General features: G+C 36.7%; 1 protein-coding gene across 1 annotated transcript; it reads right to left on the minus strand.

Moving 5' to 3' along the window:
- Nucleotides 1–4,197: 4,197 nt before the first annotated feature.
- Nucleotides 4,198–22,006, minus strand: LOC121420578 (QRFP-like peptide receptor). Its single transcript, XM_041615242.1, has 2 exons — nucleotides 20,880–22,006; nucleotides 4,198–4,462 (listed from the first exon to the last, which is right to left on the minus strand). Exons 1-2 carry the CDS (start codon nucleotides 22,004–22,006, stop codon nucleotides 4,198–4,200), a joined length of 1,392 nt encoding a protein of 463 aa, XP_041471176.1.
- Between the last annotated feature and the right edge of the window lie 1,230 nt (nucleotides 22,007–23,236).

Genomic DNA, 23,236 nt, shown 5'->3' on the forward strand with positions numbered 1-23,236 from the left:
TGTGCATGCACCGAATCCTTCTCTTGGCATATATACTTGTTCACAGATTTCCTGACATTGTCACTAGCTGCCTGTGAGGTGATAGTTCTTTCCTGTGCATAATAGTAAGGCGTGGCAAGATGCTTGAGAAACATATGTGGCACCAAGGCCGTAGAGCTCTGGTTGAATTCAGTGAGTTGTCTCCAGCTTGTCTACTTTCTTTGGCACTATATAGCTGCCCAATCATTGAATCCATTGGATCCCACGTGAATGATTATTAAGGTTGGTATGGGGCTGTATCTCAGTCCCCCTTGGAGGTCACTCGGGCAGTTGGGAAGCGTAGTACCCCCCACGGCTCCACCAACTAGTACACCTCGTAGCCTTTAATCAGCCCCCAAGGTTGTGGTTCCCCGTGGTGACGGCCCTCTCCCGAGCCCTCCTTGTAAGCTGTCGCCAAACAGCCAGATTCTTCGAGCCCTGCAAGGAGAAACCAGAAATCTTTCCGAGTATATATTCTTTATGGTAGCCTATGCCGTACATGCATGTCAGTATGAGATAATTTATTGGTATCCAGATGTATGGATATAATATGGTAACTGTAATTATATATAATTATATCTAAGCTGGAGTTGCATTGGGACACGGCATGTAATACCCTTAATGATATTCAAAGATAACTATCAATTGTGGTAGTGAGTTTACTGAACCTGAAAAATGACCCCAACATTTGTTCATATGAGCATTATTTATGCCAGTGGATTCTGCAAGAAATTGTGTAGTTCTGATGAATAATCAAAGTACATGTAAGCATACATTCCACGGATTTGTCTAGTCTTTTCCTTTATTTGCCTGTATTGGCGTTGCCCATGGTAATTGATCCCCGGCTTTAGGTTTCATGTTTCCACAAGATTCGATTCATTTAAATGTACCAGATCTCAGCTCTTGCGATATAAACTCATGTTGACGGCAATTACTCTGATATATCTTTAAGTTGAAGTTAAATTGGCACCTGTAATCACCTATACTTCTTTTTACTTTGGACTTGCGTTGGGACATGTAAAATAACCATAGTTCCTTCTCTGGTTGATTTGTCCTGGATCATGTTAAAAACACCTAATTCTCTTTAAGCCGGAGTTGTATTGTGCGTGTAAATACCTTAATTGTTTAATTTGGTGTTGCATGTAAACTATACACATTCCATTGACATAAAGAACTTTCGCCAGAAGCATGCCTATTTAAACTTAAGGCCAATTAAGATTTCCTTGCTCTTCTCATGCACGTAGCTCCCGACTACCTATCTCTGTTTTCCAGTTATCAAATTTATGATTTTTTTTTCTTCTTTTCTTTTTTTCAGCCTTTATTATTATTTTTTTTTTTTTATTTATTTTGGCATGTTAAGCAATTTATTTTAACTAATAGTTGTAGCAGAAGAGTATTATAATCAACAATATTCATACACTGTTTATAACCTCTAAAACTACAAAAATGAGCCAAATTGCAGACGCCTTTCTTTTATTTTTTATGTTCCCTTTTTTTTCATTTATTTATTTTCTTTTTCTTTGCATCCTGCCAATATTAAAGGTATTGTTTAACATTGCGGGCTGCCGATTTAAAAAATTTCTCAAACCAAGATGAAATATGCGTACAAGTGCATGTATTACAACTAATAAACCCTAAAAACAACCATTATTGAGAATGAAAAGCTAAAACTACAAGGCAAACCCCGATTTTTAAAATAGGCGTCTTATAGATGCTTAAATAGTACGCATAAGTGTATGGGATGAAATTAAGATGGTATTTCCGGTCACTTTATATTTCAATTTTTGAAGAACTAAATAATTATTTTCGAACGCAATTTTTTCTGGGCTTCATTTTTGTAACACATCACAGACGCAGGTGACAAGTGTGACCTTCTAGCTCAGATTTTTAAAAGTCAAACCAATGTTAACCAATCCCTTTAACTCTTGCAGAATCAGCAGCAGACCACTTGTCACCCATATTCCCCTCCTGATCATCTAAAAAAAGGCAGCCACATGTACATTTATGAAACGTGCTGAGTGAGTAATCAGTGGCTTTCTTTTGATATAAACCATGGATGGGTATCTGCGTAACATCATCTGAATTACAAGAATGCACTGCCATCCTCCCCCGAAAACCAATTATCAAAACTACTACAGTTGGGTAAATACCACCCATTTTATCACATAAAACATTTACGACTTCATTTCCAGGTTCACCCGTTCACCTACATGTACACTTGAACTAAATGGCTTACTTCATTTGTATGTATTGTATTAAAAAACGCAACACATGGAAAATATGACCGAAGCTTAACAGGGCTCAGCCACATCCAAATACAAGCCCATGCCCGCCTATCAATATCCATTAATTTCCACTTGACCCCTTCCGGAAATATTGTTTCATCATTATTTATATTTACCGCTATTAACATTACTAGCAAAATTATTATTTCAATTGTTGCCATTCATGATATAGTCGATATCATCTCAGTTCCAACTACTCACGGGCAATCTAGGCTCCTGTACTTTTACGCTTCAACCATGAATTGTAATGTTTCATTGTGTTGAATATTGACAAAGCGCTATATAAAAACAATCGCTGCTTGCCGAAACCCTTGAACTTGCCCCTTCCAAATGAGAGCAAAAATATTGCAAAGTATTGGTAATAATCCTATCCCGATTGAGGTAGGAGTTCCATGCTAGTTCGCATAGGTGAGTGCATGGTAAATTGACCGTTACTGTGTTTTCTCGAGATTTAAAACTCAAAAGCACTCCCAAACATCGAAATCCATTTAATACAAACCTAATTCCAAATACCAATCCTTTCAAGGCGTATGAACCGAACCATTATTGATGCTTCAAGGTGTAGATCTTGGGATATTTATTTTTATATTTCATTATCAATACTACCAACTCTATGGTTCCTTTATTTACCGTGTTTGTTTTCTATCTAGGCCTATCCCTTTATCCATTATCATTATTTTGTTTTTCTTTATTTATTCATTTTTTGTTGAAAGACTGAGAGAATTCAATTCAATCACATTTCAAGCTAGCCGGACAGGGATAAATTCGAGACCATGATCAGATTAAATCAAAGAGGTCAACATTTATCTTTCAAGCTGATTTATTGCGCATACTATAGACGGCCTTTATGGTTTATCCGCCAGCTGAACCAGGGCCTAAAACAGACAAGTCTAGTCCATGGTTACATCTACTCAGAAATAGAACTAGGCCTAGCCTAACTTCCATTGTGAAGTTGATACTAAAGATGTAGGTCTAGCTGTAGGCTGCGCACAGAACTGGCAGTAGACTGGATCTGACAAAGAATTGACTTTTCCCATTCAATTTGATTTGAAAAAGTTCGAGCATTTCTCCAATTGCAAAAACGACGTCTTAGAATTAGGCCTAATTCAGGTCCTAAATAGATATTCTAATCCTATATACGTGTCAAATCTGGCCAAAACTATGAAAACGAATATAATTTAGGCATTGAGATCTTTAATTTATCCAGATCTAATCTAGCCTACCTCTGACGTAAAGTCTAGACTACCCCAAATAGACTACCCCCAAAAATCTAAACAACCGGCTTCGGAATTACAATGAATCAGAGTTATTGGCCAAGCGGCAGCCGGGCACTACGTTGTAGTCCTGAGTAAGACCAGGTCCAGGCCAGGCTAACGTTAGGCCCGGGCTCGATATTTATTTATATTTTCACCTATGCGGCAGTGGTAATGCCACTAATTTCTTCAGTTTAAACGACGTTTGTACCCAATAAGTAGGCTTGTGTATCAATCCATTCTGTATAAATTCATCTGAATTAGCAGCAATTTCAAAATTTAGACCCCTAGGCCTAGACCTTGATCCACAGCCAAGTGATTAAAATTAACTGCAGGCTAGGTCCACATCTACATGTGCTATGGCGTGACATTAAAATAGGCCCTAATCGCTAGCACTTGCATTTTCCCTGGATCTTGGACTTAAAGCCCCGGTTGAATTATCACTGCAAAATGAGCGAGATGTTAATCTAGGCCTAGCGTTATTGTCAGCTGTATTCCCAGGTTCACCCCCTGCGTTACCGCCGAGTTAACCCTCATTCTATTTCTACTAGTTTCAGGCACTATAGGCCTACTAAGGAGAATGACACAAGTTCTCCAAAGCCAGAGGCCTGCATTACAGGCCCTAGCCTAGGCTGGTTAACTCACCGGATGACTGGTGGCTCGTCGTGGGTTAACGTGGGTGGGAGGTGGTTGCTTGTTGAGAGCTCTATCTCTGGTCCATCACGTAGCGAAGGCTCGATCACCCCCGGTCTGGTCGGCTGCTGGCTTGCCGGGCTCTCCGTTGTGGCCCTCGTTGCTCCGTACGGCACTCTGACCGCATAGACTGCGTGGACGTGGGCGTCTCCTTCAACCTTTGGCTCCTTTCCCCCTGCCTCCTCTGCTGGTTGATCCTTTTTGTTCTCCCATCTTGAGCATTGATTATTTCATCGAACCAGTCAAGTTTTGATGTCTGCCGCGATAATTATACTTTAGAGTCGACCGTCGAAATTGAGGAGCCAGTATCGTAATGTGGTCGAACTTAGCTTATCGATCTGCAGTGCAGTGTAGCTGGCCTACTTGCGACTAAAATTGAATTTTAGTATAGTGAATTCACTTGTCAGATGTCTCCGAGGCCGAGGTATAATAAATTGGTTCCGTAGATCTGTCCGAATTAAAGGACTAGGCCGAAGCGAAGAGTACCTAGGCCTAGGGCTAGGCCTATAACTTTAACCATCTTAACAGTTTCATCCCAGATGTACGGTATCAGTGCCAGTGGAACATGTTCCGATGTTATTAGGTTTGAGTCCGGCTAGGGTTGGATTTAGTTTTCCGTGTATAGATCCAGATCGCGATATAGAGTACCGTGTATAGTTCTATCTGAGATATCTCCGTGCATGGGGATCGTGTTTCCGATAAATCCGAGTAAAAGGTACCGTAGTACCACCGTGATCATAAAAAAATGTCTTTCCCGGACGGAAATTAGAAAGTGAATGACTCGATTTCATCCGCGCTGATCGCGCATTCAGAGCATTGGCGCATTTCGGATGTGTAAAATTACCGCGCACGCTTTAATGTGATACAATCCTTCCGGGTGCGCGTTTTGACCGACTTCCCCCAACAGAAGTACACGTGAACTTGACCTCCTTCTGAAGGGCAGTGAACTGGTTCATAGTCAATATTTGTTTACATACTAAAACTTGTATTCTCTCCCAATAGAATTTATTCGATAATCGAATAAACATATTATTTGCAATTTTCCAATGTAATTTATGTTCCAATTAAAATTAAAATTTATTTATTTCCCTTCCATCAAACAAAAGCAAATTGTATACCATATACAAACATAAATATTTGTATCCGTTGCAAAAAAAATAATAGTACATATGTTGTGAAAAAAAAAACACTTAGACAATTTGGGCAACACATTGTAGAATTTAAATATGTATACTATTTTTCAATAGAAATTAAGATGGAAATGGAGGGACCCACTAACTTTGTATGTGCCTTGTTTTTATGATGAATGGAATAAATGCTATCAAATCAAATTGTCGTGTTTTCTATCAACAAAAAAAAATAAAAAAATATGCTGCAATCGACCCAGGATCTTTGAAAAGGTACCTAGCAGGTTCAATTAATCTAATGCACTGAGCGCTGCTGATGAGGCGGCAGATCCTGTTAACGTGATAGTAGTTGCGATTTGTATCATCAGGGGCCCGTCTTATAAAGAGTTGCGATTGATCCGATCAATTGCAACTATGGAATGCCAACAACATCAACATCTAAAATGCATGTTTGTTCAAAAAGAATTTCTAGATATGATGTATACATATAAATTCATCAATTTCTTGACAATTTGGTGTGTTCTTCTTTCTTTACAATGGACATTTTTCAAATTTCCTGTAGAAAGTTATGACACGGTTGGATTTCCATAGAGTTATGATTGATTGGATCAATCGTAACTCTTTGTAAGACGGGGCCCTGGTATTAAACAAGTGATATAAAACTGTACGCATGACGATTATTATGGTTATTATCTTCATCATTATTATTATATTTTATCATTATGAATTATGAATTGTTCAATCACCTGTTCAATCATAATATTGTGTATTATCACCCTGCCTATTGCCAGTGAAGGGGAATTTGTCCCATAATCACTGGCAGAGGACCTGGGTTTATTGTAACTTCTCTATTTGACTATGAAATAAAGATGATTTATATATATATTATCATTATCATTTTTGTTATTACTACTTTCATTATTTCTATCAATGTCATTATTAATACATCTTATAATCATGTATCTTACAAATGCAACTGCGTTATATATTGATAGGTCTAGTGGATTGGAAAATGAGAAAAATATACTACAAACCTGTGTTGTTCATATACCAAGCGACTGCAAATAGAGCGAACACAACGAGAGCCGACAATACTACTTTGAAAACCGTTACACTTCCTGAAAGAAATCAAATCAATATTAAATACATGTACTTAATGATGTAGTATGTGTAAATAATAATAATAATAATATAGGGTATTTATATTGCGCACATATCCACCTTGTTAGGTGCTCAAGGCGCTCCTATATTACCCGGCTAAGCTAGGCGTTCATAGCGCACACAGCTTTTTAAGGAATTACTTCCTACCGGTACCCATTTACCTCACCTGGGTTGAGTGCAGCACACTGTGTAAATGAGGCATAGTTGAAAGCATAACAGAAAATGGAAGTTCATCAAGACGATACGTTGCTTTAATGAAACCATTTTACAATTGTGAAGACTTCATGGAAATCCACCAACGAATGAGAGCGTCTCTGTGTGTCGTCATATGAGAGGAGCTCCCCCATGCCATAAAATATGGAACATGAAAGAGCAATTTTTCATTTGAAAGACGGCGTGAAATGATATTCCCATTGATATATCCACTGCATGAATTTAATCATTTTTACCTTTAAAAAAAATCGGGAATTTATGTCCCATAAATTAAGAGATGAAATGAGTAAAAGAAAATAACGATTACTTGTTTTCTAAATTTTATGTTATTTTTTATCAAACCTTCCCCAATTTTTTTCTGCTTTTAAAATCAATTTAACATCAGGGTTTACTTATTTTCGTCTCGACTGCATAGCAGAGCAGGAACTACATGTAGGCGCCGTTTTGACGACGTCAATACGACGATGGGGAAGGCTGCGTCGTCAATATTGAAATCTTAACAAAGATTAAGTTTTGGAGATGTCACCATAACTTTGAAAGTATATGGATCTAGTTAATGAAATTTTGACATGAAAGTAATCAAGAATCACTAATCGTCTTGCCTAAAGTTTGGTCACATGATTAAGTTTAAAAGTCACACAACTTCAATAAACTTTCACCTAGGGAGAGAGAGAGAGCTACATGCACACCAGAGTATGATGTGTGGGTTTTACTTACCCGTCACAACTGGGCCTAACAACATGAACAAGGAAACGCCGACAAATCCAAACACACATTTCTTCACATGTTCTTCATCCATATCCCCTTTTATGGCTGATTTATATCACTTGCAGAAAATTAAAAAAAAATGTGAACTTGAGAGTAGCAGAAAGAATAGATATTGCGCACTCATTTGCAGAGAAATGGTATTTCTTAAAGGTAATTGTGCTGGGTTCAGTACAGCTTGTTGGCGAAGGGGAATCTCAAACTTTTTTTTACTCATGACCTTGCTGTCCACTTCCGGAGGTAGGTCTGTATAAAATGTTAAAGTCTTTCGACATCTTTCAGAGCTCTATGAAAGTTTAATACTAACGAGCCTAATAAATGCATGCATATTATTACTAGGGTCATTTAAGTAAAATAAAGCGATTTAACTATATTGTCGGCAAATGAACCTGAATACCCATAATGCAATGGGGAGAACATTATCCAGCTCATAATTCATGTTGTCATGGGATTCCCGAATGTTCTGCGTACGAAACATTAAGTAAACATCGACTGTCATAATACAATAGTCGCGCACTATTGAGCTGAACGAAATGATGTTGGATCAAACGGCATTAGACGACACGGTTTTCTGACGAAATGGCATGGGACGTAAAAGCAAATCACCCTCAAATAATTAATCTTCATTCCATTACAGCCATCTAATCTGTTTTTGAATTATTACCAAAATGTGCATATTTTCCAAAAGAGCAGGTACATCACGTAATAACTGCACATTTTGATAAATAAACAAATCCTGTCAGGCATACATGTAGGTGCACTATCGGCACATTATTAATAAGAGATTTATTTTACCGAAATGTGAATTTCGAAATGTTAATGCATAGATTTAGGCAAAAATTCCACGAGGATAGTTTTATTCTTTTCTTTTTTTTTTGGGGGGGGAGGGGGTTGGTAAGGGGTTTTAATTAGCTTGTTATAATTAATACAGAAGTTTACATTCAGACCAATCAAAATACGAGCGCGCAGCGCTAGCTGATAGGCCTGTGAAAACTTTATGGAATACACGATCAGAATAGTAACCTTGCAAATCTGAAAATGCTGATATTTAGACCAGTAAGCGAACATTTTACAGAGCTGCACTTACAAATAAATTTATAGATAAAGAGAAATAACGATAGATTGATGTCCGACCTGACATACGGTTTTTGTATTGACTTCAAAACTTGATATTTTAAGCTCCATATCGGCCTATGGAGCAAGATATGCGAAAATTTTATATAGTGACTTGAAAGTTTTCTTCGCAAAAACCCCCTTACCTTATTTTATTCACTCGTCTTTTTCCTCTAGCTTTCCTCTTCTTTTTTCCTTCTATTTCCCCGTCCTTTTTCTTTTTTCTTTCTTTCTCCCTTTTTTTTGCTCCGCCTGTAGCTACGCCACTGTGAATCATCAGCCAAACCTAGGGGATTTTAATGTACACATAGATAACCCCAATGATAATTTTGCAAAGTCATTATTTTCAGATTTGAATATTAAAAAATATTCATTTCGCGCTTCACGCTCGCATCAGTAATTATGGTTGAGTCAGATACTATCTTGTTTATTGCTATAAGGTGAAAAGAAGATTACATTTTTGGTAGGAAAATAAAAAGAATCAGGATACACTTTGCGCTCACATTAATCAAAATTTAGTGAGATAGCTATCCTGTCCTTGATTTTAAAATATGCTAATAATACAATTTTTTAGGCCGGAAATGACATAACTTCAGCACACACTTTGCGTTCCAATCTAATATTGTTAGGTAAAATTTCTATCCTCTTCATGATTTGAAAAAGTGTTACGATTGTCAAGTTTTTATTTTGGAAATACAAACTTTCAGCTCGCTCTTTAGAATCCTATCCTGTTCGTTTTTTAGGTGCCAGGTAAAAATGGCAGAGGTAATAATGGCAGAGGTAAAAATGGCACAGGTAAAAACGGCAGAGGTAAAAAGAGCAGAGGCATAAATGACAAAAGGTAAAAATGGAAGATATGATAATGGCAGGGGTTAAAGTGGCCGAGGTACACTATTGGAAAAAAACAGAAGATTCTACAGAAGAAAAATAAAAAAACAGGTTTCACCAAAAAAAAAAAAAAATTCGTAATAACAGGAGGATTTCCACAATTTTTCTACAATTTTACAGAATAGATGTTTTAAGAAGGGGAAAATAGTTTTACTACAATAAACTTGTAAGGGTACACGCACAAAAAAAATTTCTGTAATTTTACACAAATGCAAGTAAGATTACACAGTGCAGTAAGATTACAGGTGTTCTCCAGACTCTGTTGCAGGATTTTTTAATAAAAAAGTATAACATTTCTAACAGTTAAAAAACGGCCGAGTTGAAAACGGCAAAGGTAAAAATGACAGAGGCAAACATGTAAGAAATATGGGGAGAAAAAAAGTTTTCACTCCAAAATGAACGGGGATTCGGTTAAGGGGGAAAATAAGACAAATATTATTTCAACTAAATGAAGTTCTTGTAGGTCAGAAAAAGAATCACAGCAAAAATATAACAATTAGATACTAAACAATGTTTTTTCTTCTGTTTGAAAAAAAAAACACAGAGATTTATATCAAATATCTACATTTCAGCATATCAAGCTAGTCACCAATTACCATTGCTGTTTATGGAGTAAAGAATACCCAACAGCACTTCCGCTTCCAAGGGTTATGACCATCAAGCCGTTTATATCATATTGCATGCAGTGGTAAAGAAGGTTCAGGGTCTTCTTTTATGCAAAGAATCTGAACCAGACGGTTCCCCTCGATCGACCCCAAATTTTATAATTAGTTATATATTCAATGCCAAGCCTGCGAACGCATGCTTATTATTGTCATTCAAATATTAAAAGAGAATAGTACAGACGACATTACAAATAAGGAAATAATATTTAACCACAATCATTCGTGACAATTTCAACGTCTAAGCTTTTCCCGTTATGTTGTCTATGTTTTCCCAACCCCCTAACCCTCTCTGTCTCTCCACCTCTCTTATGTCTACTCTTCCTCCTTTTTGGATCGGTAAACCAGGCAAAATTTTAGATATAAAAAAAAACAGCCCGACAAAAAGGAATGTTATACAACAATGAATGAAAATAGTGCAGTACCATTTGCTCCTGATAAATTGAATGAAAAAAATATCTGTAGTTGGATTTCTTTTTAAAAATCATTCACGGTACACCTCCAACGAATTCGTAAGTAGCATTGTTAGGCCAATGAAGACATGATATGAGAAAATGCCTAATCGTGACATGCATTTCTAATTTAATCTATGTACATACGGGGGCTTTGTGCAATTTATTGCATGGGGGTTTAAGACTGGCCATATTTTGTCTATAGCTGTCATACCTCTCCCATCATAACCCCTGCCATTTTTACCTCTGCCATTTTACCTCTGCCATTTTACCTCTGCCATTTTACGTTTGATTTTATTACCTCTGGCATTATAACCCCTGCCATTTTCACCTCTGTCATTTTAACCCCTGCTATTTTTACCTCTGCCATTTTTACACCGAGTCGTATAAACAAGTGTATTTAGCAGAAAAACTAGTTTTGACCAATGGCAAGTGGAGCAAATATACTTGTCTTGTATAGTAAGAATGGATTTGGTCATTTCTAACACATAATGAAGCAAGATGACTGTGAGTCTGATATACCGATAACACTAAAGAAAGTGGCACCAGCTATGCGTAAACTCTTCCATAATTTATGCACAGCTTAAAGGAAACCAAAACCCACGAAGAGAATCAATCTTATTGGGAAGATTAAAATGAGCGGAACAATAAAAAAAACATTCATCTAATTTGATATAAAATAGCAAGTTATGGACGTTTAAAAAGATGTCTTGTACTTTCTATGGTTCTCTTTTATTCAATTGATACATAATGCAACCGAGGTTGAGATCAAATATGCCATGTAAATTAAGGAACTTGTTTTCATAAAAACAAAATATTAATATGAGATCGTGAATTTACTCCACATACTAGTCTAATTACCCTTTCTGGATTTTAATTACCCATCTAAATGAACTTTAGTAGCGTCACCCCAGGCAAGGATGCGGTCATACAAGTAAGATACAATGAGGGTTGGGTACAACATGCATAAAATATTTTTGGGAATATCTTTTAAATGAATTAATGACTCTTGAATTTCTGGGAAGAAGTTAACATGACTCTTGAATTTCTGGGAAGAAGTTTACATAAATAAGATGTGTGAACTTTCCAATTCAGCTTACTAGCAATGTGTACCACAAGGAATTTTGTACTCAAGACTTCAGTAATCTGAACATCACTGATTGTAATAATATCTGGCAATGTTGCTAGGGTGTTGCTGAATAACATGTAGCTTGTTTCAACAAGATTTAAGGAAAACCTGTTAGCAATGATCCAATCGTTAACAGAAACCAATTCTGAATTGCGGGAAGCATATTGTCCAATAAGGATAAGAAATAAATAAAATAAATAACCAGCAATTACTTTAGAGTTGGCAACATTTTTCACACTGAACTGTACTGAATGAACTTTATTGATCATCCTTGAAAAAGTAACATGTAACAAGATACATGCACAATTATACGCTAACGCATATGTCGAAAACGTTAAAAAGCAACAAACATCGATAATTAAAGGAAATTAATATAAAGACAAGGAAGACGAGGAGACCTTTGGAAGCCAGGCTTGCTACATGGTCCCTCAGTATTGAAACAATACGTTATTTGTTTGTTTAAAGCAAAACTTTTGATTGTACACATAATAGAAAAAAAATGATTCTAGCTTAACTGGTTGATAATACTAAAAAAAGAAAAAAAAGTTGTACTAAGGTTATACAAGGATACATATGTGGTTAAAATCTATTTACAGAAAAATAATGGATATGTTGAAAAAAGTAGGTATAAAAATATAGATAGACGAATAGAAAAACGGGGGGAGCACGAATTTACAAGCTAGAAAATGGCAAAAGATGAGAGATTTGTAACAAAAATACAATTGATATGACTACTAGTAGGGGAAGGCGGGGTAAGTTGAGCATAGGGGCAAGTTGAGCCACCAGCCGCAGGCCAATAATGAATGAGTCAGACATTGTGGTGGTGTAATGTATTGATGACCCATAGCATACCCCTAACCCCACCACATTGTTTCCAGCTTTGAAACAAAAAGTATTTTTTAGAGGGAAAAATATGAATTTCAGCCAAAAAAGTAAAAAAGAGTGTGAAATAGATAAGTGCTTTATAAAAACACACGTCTTTGAATATAATAAAAACATGATAACAACATTATTAATCCAGGTATGGATCTTCATTCTTGTCATAGTCTTTTATATGATAAATGCATAATAAATGTGTGGATACAAAATTATCGCACTAAGTTGGGACTGGGGTAAGTTGAGCCAAACAGCATGGGGCAAGTTGAGCCATGGTACAGTGCCGGCCGCGGGAAACGTCACAGTGCCCCCTTGGGCGGACGCGGTAGCCCGTAGCGGGCATTTGAGGGGAGCGGACGCGGGAAGACGCCCGCGTCCGCTCCCCTAGAAAATGAGTGCCCTAGGGAACCGCCCGCGTCTATCCCCGGGGCACTGTGACGTTTCCCGCGGCCGGCACTGTAACACTAAAACTTTTCGAAAACTATCTTTCAAATCGGAAGCAAAAGGTAATAAGAGGCTGATAAAAGAAATAGAAAACTGGGAGCCCGGACTGAGAGAAGGGGAAAGGGGAGAAAGAGAATAGAGGGGGGGGGGGGGTGAAGAAGAGAAAGAGGGAAAAGGTAAAATGGAGAAGGGATAAGGAAGGGGGAAATTAAAACAAGAAGAAGAACCTAGAGAGAAAGAAAACAGAGGTGATGAAAAAAAACGAAGGTGAGATAGAAAGAAAAGAGGGAAGGTGGAAGGCAAATAAAAGAAAGAAGGATAAAGAGAAGGAATAAGGGGTGAGAAATTAAAAAGGAAGGGAAAATTGAGAAAGATGAAATAGCGGGGATAAAAGTTACTGAAGGCGAGAAAGAGAGAGGGAAAGGGACTAAGAAAAGAAACAAGGAAAAGGAAAGAAAAGGATACGACTATTCTTATCAAAATACTGGAACCCCTCTCTAATTTTCATCATTTTTTATCCCCTTCCTGATTTACCTTTATCTATCTCAACCACTAGCTCTCATCTTTTCCCGATATTTATCTGTGGACATCATTTTCATATGCACCTCTCATCATCAAATTTATTTTCATTTATCGTTTAGTTCTTTCTCAATCCCTCTCTAAAACTACTCTTTCTCTCTTCCCAACATATAATGCTATGTTAAATTAAGCTACTTATACATTTCTATAGAATACAAGAAACTGTTGTTTCGCAATATAACGGAGGGGGTATTACAAAAGAAGGGGAAGGGAAAGCAATAGAAAATAAAGGGGAGAAAAAAATCAAGGAGTGAAAGGGGGCACAGAAAAGGAAGGGGGGAAAAGGGAACCGAAGGGATAAAGGAAAGGGAAAAAAGAAGGAAAGGGAAAAAATATATACAGGGACAGCAGAAGGAGGGAAAAGAGAAAAATATGAAGGGGAGCAAGAAGGAAAAGAGTGAATAAATGGGGGGGGGGGGGGGGTAAAAAGGAGGGGAAAGGGAGAGAAAGAGAAAATATAGCGGGGGATATCGAGCGTGATGATTAAAGGGATTTTCGACTATATTGTATAGAGGTGAACCCGGACGGGCTTTTATTCTTCAACTTGGCTCGACTAACTCCTTTGTTCCCCGAAAAGAAGTTAGGTTTGATAGTTAGCGTTTGCGTGAGCACCCGCTAAAATTCTTAATAAAAGAAAAGAAGGGTTTGTATAGCTCCATTCTTGCTTTGTTGGCAAGTGATAATTAACTCGTTAAGTACCCATTCCATACAACACGTCATAGTAGCTTTCAAAAACATACTTTTGCTTGGGTTTAAGCATTTAAGCTAAATGCGTTAGGAAAGTTTTTAATAGTTACATATATGCAAATAGTTTTGTTGTTCTGCTCTGGAGCACATTGAGCATCTAATCAAGATGGAAAGTGCGATTTACAAATCTCATGTATTATTATTTTTATCTTCCATATAACACTGAATTATGTATTGTACCAAGCTGTGGTTTGGTTTTGTGATTTCGTTTTATCATTTCCAATTCATATAACAAAATATATTCGAAGGAAAATATTGTTTTACTGAAATGAAATAATTGAAACAATGTGTAGACCCTAAATGATATCCAACTAATCTATCAATATAAAACCGCAGTTCGTAAAAATGATAGGTTAATCTTTACTTCGACGATCATCATATAAGTGTATCAAGGATATTAATATTTGTTTTAAACCCATCTATAACTTTTTATAAAATTGCGCGTAATAAATGCGTTGGACAAGTAATCTTTATTTTAATTATGTTAATTATTATTATCTTCCCAATCCGAATATCTATACCGATGTAACTAACACCGCAATCGAGAGCAGATAATGTAATCAGATGTTTTAGCAAAAAGACAAACTTGTTAAATCTGCAACATTGGGGTAAATTTATACTTTTTACAGGGTGGGGGTTTTAAAGACCCGATTTGAACCGAATTGAAAAGAATATCCTTATTCATTGTTGTTGACGCATCAGATAATTAATACCCCCCCCCATTTCTAAGAACATCCTGTCATAAATTGGGAAGCGGATGTGATCAAAGGAGAGGGGTCGGCGTGGACGGGGAGCAAGACTCTCCCAGACTGCACAATAACAAAAGAACCAAATAAAAAAAAATCGATGAGCACAACCAGTTTTGCTGGGGTTCGCTTTTTGCGCGTCTACTTTTTATGATGTGAGAAAGAACAATTTTCCCCGATATGAGAGGGGTTTTTTTTGCTCTCCCCCCGGCCCCCTATATACCCCGCTTATTATGATAAAGGTTTATAAAATATCAATACCGAAATGAGATAAAATGACAATAAGTGGGGCTCTTGCCTTCCGTGCATGATGTGATGTCGAAAGAACACACCAACGTCGGATCGTAATCGACAACCCCCTTTAAAGAAATCAAAGAAAGATCGTGGCACAAAAAGGAGGCGGTGAAATATCATGAGTCGACCTCGCGCATGACCGATGTCATAAACACGTCGTAACGTTGTATCGTAATCAACGATCATTGTGACTATTCCAGCGAAAGGAAATGATAAATGAGCACTGAAAAAATGTCAAGACTCGGGGAAGGCCTTCGTCCGAGAGTATATGCATGTATCTATATGTCGAAAAGTTTAGATTCATTGCGATAATAGCTTCGACGTTCCAGCCGGGGTGACCAGATTTCACAAAATTAAATACGGGACAATCGGCAAAGCACTACATAGGATCGACCGAGCCAGGCCAAAAAAATCAACAAAAAAAGGCCACACAATGTTAGACTTGTTAACAAAATATATCAAGAAAGGGAAGGGAGGGCTAGTGGAAGAAAGAAGGAAGCAAGAAATGAATTGAGAGGAAAGAAAGAAAAAATTAAGGAAAATTCAAAGGAAAAAGTATGATTAAAACGTTGAAAGAAAGAATAAAGGACAGATAACGGTTTCTGTCATTACTTGAAATGAATAAAGAAAGAAATAATTAAAATAAAGGAAGGGAAGATGAATGAATGTGTGAAAGAAAAAATATATTGAGAGAAAAGAGAAAAGTAAGAAAAAAGAGAAAGAAAGAAGGGAAGAACGAAAGAAAAATAATTCCTTCATTATTTGAAAGAAACAAAGACAGAAGAAAAACGGAAAGGAAACAGGGAAGGAAAGAAGGGAAAGAAATAATAAGGGAAAAGAATTAAAAGGGAAACAGAAATTAAAGAATAAAAGAAAACAAATAACATCTTAAATCAAAAATTCAACCTACAATAGATCCCGATCACGCTAGTTTAAAAACATAATGGTCTATCACAAGATAATCGAAGTACATGTACATGTAAACATAGTGCAATGTACGTATCCTAGGATTTCCGAGGGTAAGTGCGGGCACGGCCAATATTATATAGCACGCGGGAAACCGCGGGCCCGTCTAAACGCCCTAGACTGCTCCCCTTGAATACCCTCGGTTAGACGCGAAAGCCCCCTAGGCTGTTTGCGTGCTCGGGCGTGACGTTTCCCGCGGCCGGCACTGTAATTCTTATGGTAATGTATCTTAAAAAACAAACAAACCATAAAAATCGATTGAAATGCAAGCTGAAAGGAGCAATTTTACATGACTGCTCTTTTTCTTTTACAGGATGTTAGTATTTAAAGAGAATTAGCAAGTGGAAAGACTTAAAGACAAAAAATTGAAATTATTTTTTTTCAACATTTTCCAAACCAGACTGTGAATAAATGAGAGTAGTATCATCATCATACATAATATATTGAAAAACATGGGAATATTGGGTCAGATCATTAATGTAAATTAGGAATAGTAACGGACCGTGAATGGATCCCTGTGGCACTCCACGCGAAATATTGCTGAAATCAGAACATGAATTTTTGAACAGAGTAAATTGTGAACGATTTTTTAGGTAACTTTTAAAGAAATTTAAAGGAGTACCACGTATCCCGTAATGAAGTAATTTTGACAAAAGTATCGAATGGTCTACTATATCGAAGGTTTTTCATAAATCCATAAAAATTCCAATACAAAATTTATTGTTTTCAATTGCCATTGTCAATTTATCCTGCAAATCAATTAAAGCATGAGTGGTTGAGTGATTACGTCTGAATCCAAATTGACAATCTGAAAGTATTTTTTGTTTTGAAAGAAAATCATTGACACGATTATAAACACATTTTTCTAATAATTTTCATATAAAGAGGGCAACAAAGATATAGTGGGTAGTTTTGAAATAAATGACAATCATCTTTTTAAAAACAGGAATAATCTTAGCTATTTTCAGTTTGCTTGGAAATGTACCGGTTGATGGTGATATATTAAATATATAAGTCAAAGGTTTGACAATAGCATAAATAATCTTTTTTTAACACATTACATCCAATATTATCATATCCACATGATCGTGTATTTTTCAAAGACCTGCAAATTTGAATTTCCTATTGGAAGAGTTGAAATATTTAATGTTGTCTTTTTTTTATTTCACAAAATTAAACAGAGAAAAAACAGGCAGGTGGTCAGTAACATCAGTACAAATAGTCCCACTCATGCATCTTGAATTATTGAAATTAATAAATACATTATCTTTTAGTGTGGCAGTATTAATTGTAACACGAGTTGGACAATCAATCAGTTTGCGTAAACCAAATGAGCAGTTCAGGTTTGAAAACAAATTAGCAGCATTATTATTTACATCATAATTACTAGTTTTCAAAAGATCTATATTGAAATCACCTGTAAGTAACAAGTCATTTTTATCATGTGATATCTTAAATAGCATATCATTGTAGAAACTTAAAAAAATTATCAAAGTTAGAGTTGGGCTTCCTTTAAATTACTCCAGTGGTATACCTTACAGTTGGCCCAACGTTGAGATCCACAAACAAATATTCACAAGTTGTGTTATCGTAAGTATCAAATGTATCTTTTCGAACAGTGAGTGGAATATTGTCTTTTATAAATAATGCAACACCTCCTCCTCTACTGTCTAATTCTACCCTATCTGAATGTAAAAATGTATAACCCTGTAATTGAAAAGGAATGACTGGTTTGCCAGATATCCAAGTTTCAGATATAGCAATTATTGAAAATCTAACTGACAATGTATCAAGCAAGTATCCATTATTTTCAAAATTTTTACTGAGACTGCGGGCATTAATATGAATAAGACTGAAATTATATACATTATTTACAAACAAGTGGAATGCCTCTGGTCGTCTCACCTGCATCACGCGGTTCAATATAGCAGCAGTGCTGACTTTGAATACTACTACTAACTCGCGCAATATGTTCAGTGATACATGGTTACTCTTATGTCCACTTTTTATGAACTATACCAATAAACTTACAGAGATATGATGGTTATTCAACAAAAAACCCCAACATGGCCAAAGTTCATTGACCTTACATGACCTTTGACCTTGATCATGTGACCTGAAACTCGAACAGGATGTTCAGTGATACTTGATTACTCTTATGTACAAGTTTCATGAATCAGATCCATAAACTTTCAAAGTTATGATGGTAATTCAACAGATACACCCAATTCGGCCAAAGTTCATTGACCTTTGACCTTGGTCATGTGACCTGAAATGCGCACAGGATGTTCAGTGATACTTGATTACTCTAATGTCCAAGTTTAATGAACTAGACCAATAAACTTTCAAAGTTATGATGGTAATTCAACAGATATCCCAAATTCGGCCAAAGTTCATTGACCCTAAATGACCTTTGACCTTGGTCATGTGACGTGAAACTCATGCAGGATGTTCAGTGATACTTGATTAACCTTATGTCCAAGTTTCATGAACTAGGTCCATATATTCTCTAAGTTATGATGACATTTCAAAAACTTAACCTCAGGTTAAGATTTCGATGTTGATTCCTCCAACATGGTCTAAGTTCATTGACCCTAAATGACCTTTGACCTTGGTCATGTGACATGAAACTCTAATAGGATGTTCAGTAATACTTGATTAACCTTATGGCCAAGTTTTATTAACTAGGTCCATATACTTTCTAAGTTATGATGTCATTTCAAAAACTTAACTTCAGGTTAAGATTTGATGTTGACGCCGCCGCCGCCGTCGCCGTCGGAAAAGCGGCGCGTATAGTCTCACTCTGCTTCGCAGGTGAGACAAAAAGGAATTAAATTCACTTGGAGTTAGGCATGAGCAAGTGTCACTTGGAGCATACATGCACACGTCAGGATCAATATCTATCAATGGAATACCCATTAAAAATATAAAGATACAAACATTGTTGAAATGTTTATTTGCATGTATTGATGAAAAGAAACAAGCTACATTCTGGGAAATGCAATAAGGATACTGAGAATCATCTGCAGAAATACCAAAAAATGATATCAATTTGTAATTTTGACCCACCATCATATATATATACTGCATTTATTTACGAAGTTTTGTTCAAAAAAAGTAAAATATTGTAACAATATAATCAATTGTGCTAGGGTAAGGTGAATTTGTGCGAATATGGGAGAATCCATGATGAGGTATTTTTCTATAGAAGTTACCCTTGTTTGAGGATCCAAGTCAGAACAGACATGTATACATAGAACTACAAGGAAATATGGTAAAATGGTAGGCCTACGTTGGACCAATGGAACCCCCCAACAAAAAACAGTCACGTTTATTAATGGTTTAAAAACCATTCCTTTGTGCGGATGGAAACTGCACAGTTTTAAGTGCACCAAGGGCAGAACATTTTTTTTTGATTGATTACATTGACTACAATGTACAATTAATCATAAAAAAGCGTACGATTAATCTCTTACCTTTGTGTTACGGGACCCTGGTCTGAAAAAAAATGTTTCTTATCTAATATCTAGATATCTTGACAATTATTACGCACAATATGTCTGTTTTTTGATTGATTGATAACGAATTTATTGATTCCAAAATTTTAACAAAGTTACAAAGTAAAGCAAAATATAATATAACATTTTGAAATGAAATTGGAACCTTCTGGAAAGCAAAGCTTGTGATCGAATGTTTCCTTAAATAAATAAGTCATATTAATGCAAAAAACAATATATATCTATATATAATATACAAACCATATCGTTCTTGTTGAAGTTCAAAATATATATAATATACAAGTCATCATATCTTTCTTGTAAAAACTATATGTAAATCCTTGTTAAATATGTATACTTTTACATATTCTTTCAAGTAGAAGATAAACAAGGCTGGATTATATTACAAGATATGAAGAAAAGTGAAAAGGACACACAAGACAAAAACGTTGCGAAAACAGGACGTGACAGAACGGTACAAGAACAAGACGTGACAAAGTCTGTTAAATCTCAATTAACATGATTTATATCGTACTTTATACATACAGGGTGTTTCTTAAAAGTAACCGAAGTTCAAAGGTGATTTTTTTCAAGAATGCACTATTTATTCATGTCATTTCTATTTTACATAACTGTGATTTGACACCTTGCTTGCGTCACAATTGGCACCGGTCATGATTCTTCAAAAACATTAAAACAAAGGCCCTAAAAGTAAAAAAAAGAGTAAACCTTGAAAAAAGTAGGTTGTGTATCCGAATGAAACACTTGGATGTTTTACGCTTTGAGCACTCTGCTGAGTGGATTTGGCGAATTATAAATCATGACTGTTATCATGATTATCAAATCATATCTCTATTTTCATAATTATCATATCTATTACATACCAATGAGTGGTGCAATTCCTTTATACACATGCACATCGTTGCACATCTGGCATAGGTTAAAGGGTCTACTTAGCTTTACGCGATTACCGAGGTCTTTTGGTCAAATAAATTGTCCGAATGCTCTCTCTTCTCTGCAAGTTTCCATTGAAGTCTTGACCAAATAAAGGTACCCGGATGGTCGAACTAGTCTTCCTGGTCAAAATCTCTCTTAAGGCCTTCCTGAACTCTGGACAGTGGATGCTGTAAATTACTGGATTCACGCACGAGTTCAAGAAAGCAAGAGCGACCAGGGCTTCGTATGGAGGGCTGTAGATGAAGCTTGCATCCAACCACTGCATGCTAACGGCCAAGTACGCGAACGTATTCGGTGCCCAACAAATGATGTACATTGCAACTATGATGAAGAGGAGTTTGACTGCGCGCTTTTTCGCGACAACGATTCTGTAGGCAGGACTCGAATGGTGATTCCGTATATTGCTGGCAAAGCGTCGAGTCTGCCGATGGAGAGTTGTCACGATCAGAACATGAACGGCCAACATTACAGATGATGGTAACAAGAAGAATATTACGATTACAAATATGCCATAGATCTCCTGTGTTATAGTAGATCGGTAGCGATATATGCAACGGTGTGACAGTGGTTCAACGACATGAAGCACGAATTCGGGAGCAACACACACACAAGAAGAGCACCAAATTATACCCACGACGGTGAAAACCCGACGACGTGTTATTAATCGCTTAGCACGCAGCGGAAACACTACGGCGATACAACGTTCAACTGCGATCGCAGTGAGTGTGAATATCGAAGCGGAGCAGGATACCCAAAGAAGAGCAGACGATTTGACTAGTTTACAGACGAAATTCCCAAGGAACGTTACTGGAACATTCTGTGGTGTCGGATGCGGATACATGAACAGTGACGTCAAAAGATCTGCCGCAGCAAGAGCGCCGATGAGAGTATCTGCGGGCCGCCTCGTCGTTCGTCTTTGAAACAAAACTATCACGACCAGGGAATTTCCGACCACGCCTAACGACGCAATTGCGGTCTGGAGTATCTCCCACCATGACCACGTGACCGGGTTCCACAGCCAATCAGAGAAAGGCAATCCAGATATATTTGAAGTGGTTTCGATGCTGATTTCACCATGGGACTCTTGCGGAATCTTAGAGTCTGCGATCAGTTCTATCTCGGAAACTTGGTCGGATCCCATGTTGATCACTCTTGACGCTCCCCTGGATAGGTAATATATAAAGTAGGCTCCATTCAAACTAAATGATACATTGGTAATTCAAATGTTTTATAAACCTACCCCAGGAATCTATTTTTCGATAATTTCAGGAAAACTTGGCAACTTTTCATATGCCATGTTTCATAAGTTGACTTGGCAAAAAAATTTATTTCGCCATTTCTACAAGTCGACGACACCGTCAAGTTTCCGTAGATATCAGCGTTAACAATTTAAAAATATTAATGGCTTTGTTAAAATTCATAATTCAATTTTTTGAAGGGATAAAGCGAAAATATAAAAACAGGGCAGCGGAAAAAGAAGAGAAGTAAAAAGGAAGAAACGAGGAAAGCGAAGAACATGAAGCCGAAAAGAAAAAGTAGGATAAGAAGTAAAGGAAGAAGAAGAAAAAGCACGAGAAAAGGAAAATTATTTAGGAAGAAGTAAGTATGAGTAGACGTAAAATAAGGAGAAAATTGTAGAATTTCAATTCCTATGATAAAAACAAAACAAACAGAATTATATTTTGTCAATACACACCTACCTTTTCTCTACGCGGGACGTGCAGTCGATAGGCATAAATCATCCTGGGGAGCGTTTCATGAAAGGACTTGTCGGACGTTTCATCCGACAAGTCCCATTTTATCCGACAGTTACCATAGTAAGAGTACCTCTCAGCCAATGAACATCAGAGAAAGATGTCAGATCTGACAACTTGTCGGATGAAAATGTTGATGAAACACTCCCCAGATGTGAGACAACGTGAACGCTTAAAATCTCACGGAAAAGAAATGTAGAGAGTAAACTCTGTAAAAAACAGCATCGGAAAGTTTTGAAATGTCAACGGGCTGTCGCACTATTGAGGGTCTGTTTCATAATCGTCGCAACTATTGGAAATTCGTCATTATATCAACTCCTATGAGACAAGTTGATTTTGATTGGCTGCTGATCCGTGTTAGCATGGTAGTTGCCAGTGGCAAAGTTGATAGCATTCACTCTTTATGAAACACATTCCCTTATACGCCAATGTATCTATGGCAATATGGCATCTGGCATATTAACATACAATGATATTTCTTACTCTAATTAATTAATTTACCACCATTGAAACTCCGCAAAATGTTTTTTTTCATGCTTTAGATGGGGATTGCAAAATAGATTTCAGGGGTTTCAATGCCCATCATATTCCATTTGTTTCCACAAAGCATATTCTTA

Source organism: Lytechinus variegatus, chromosome 8 (assembly GCF_018143015.1).
Source record: "Lytechinus variegatus isolate NC3 chromosome 8, Lvar_3.0, whole genome shotgun sequence".
Classification (NCBI taxonomy): Eukaryota; Metazoa; Echinodermata; class Echinoidea; order Temnopleuroida; family Toxopneustidae; genus Lytechinus; species Lytechinus variegatus.

What these genes read in the sequence shown, in the direction of transcription:
- LOC121420578 (XM_041615242.1), bottom strand. Translation starts at nt 22,006, where the DNA reads ATGGGATCCGACCAAGTTTCCGAGATAGAACTGATCGCAGACTCTAAG. An exon ending in TATTTGACCAAAAGACCTCG is followed by an intron (nt 4,463 to 20,879) that starts GTAATCGCGTAA and finishes TCAATGCTCAAG; the next exon opens with ATGGGAGAACAAAAAGGATC.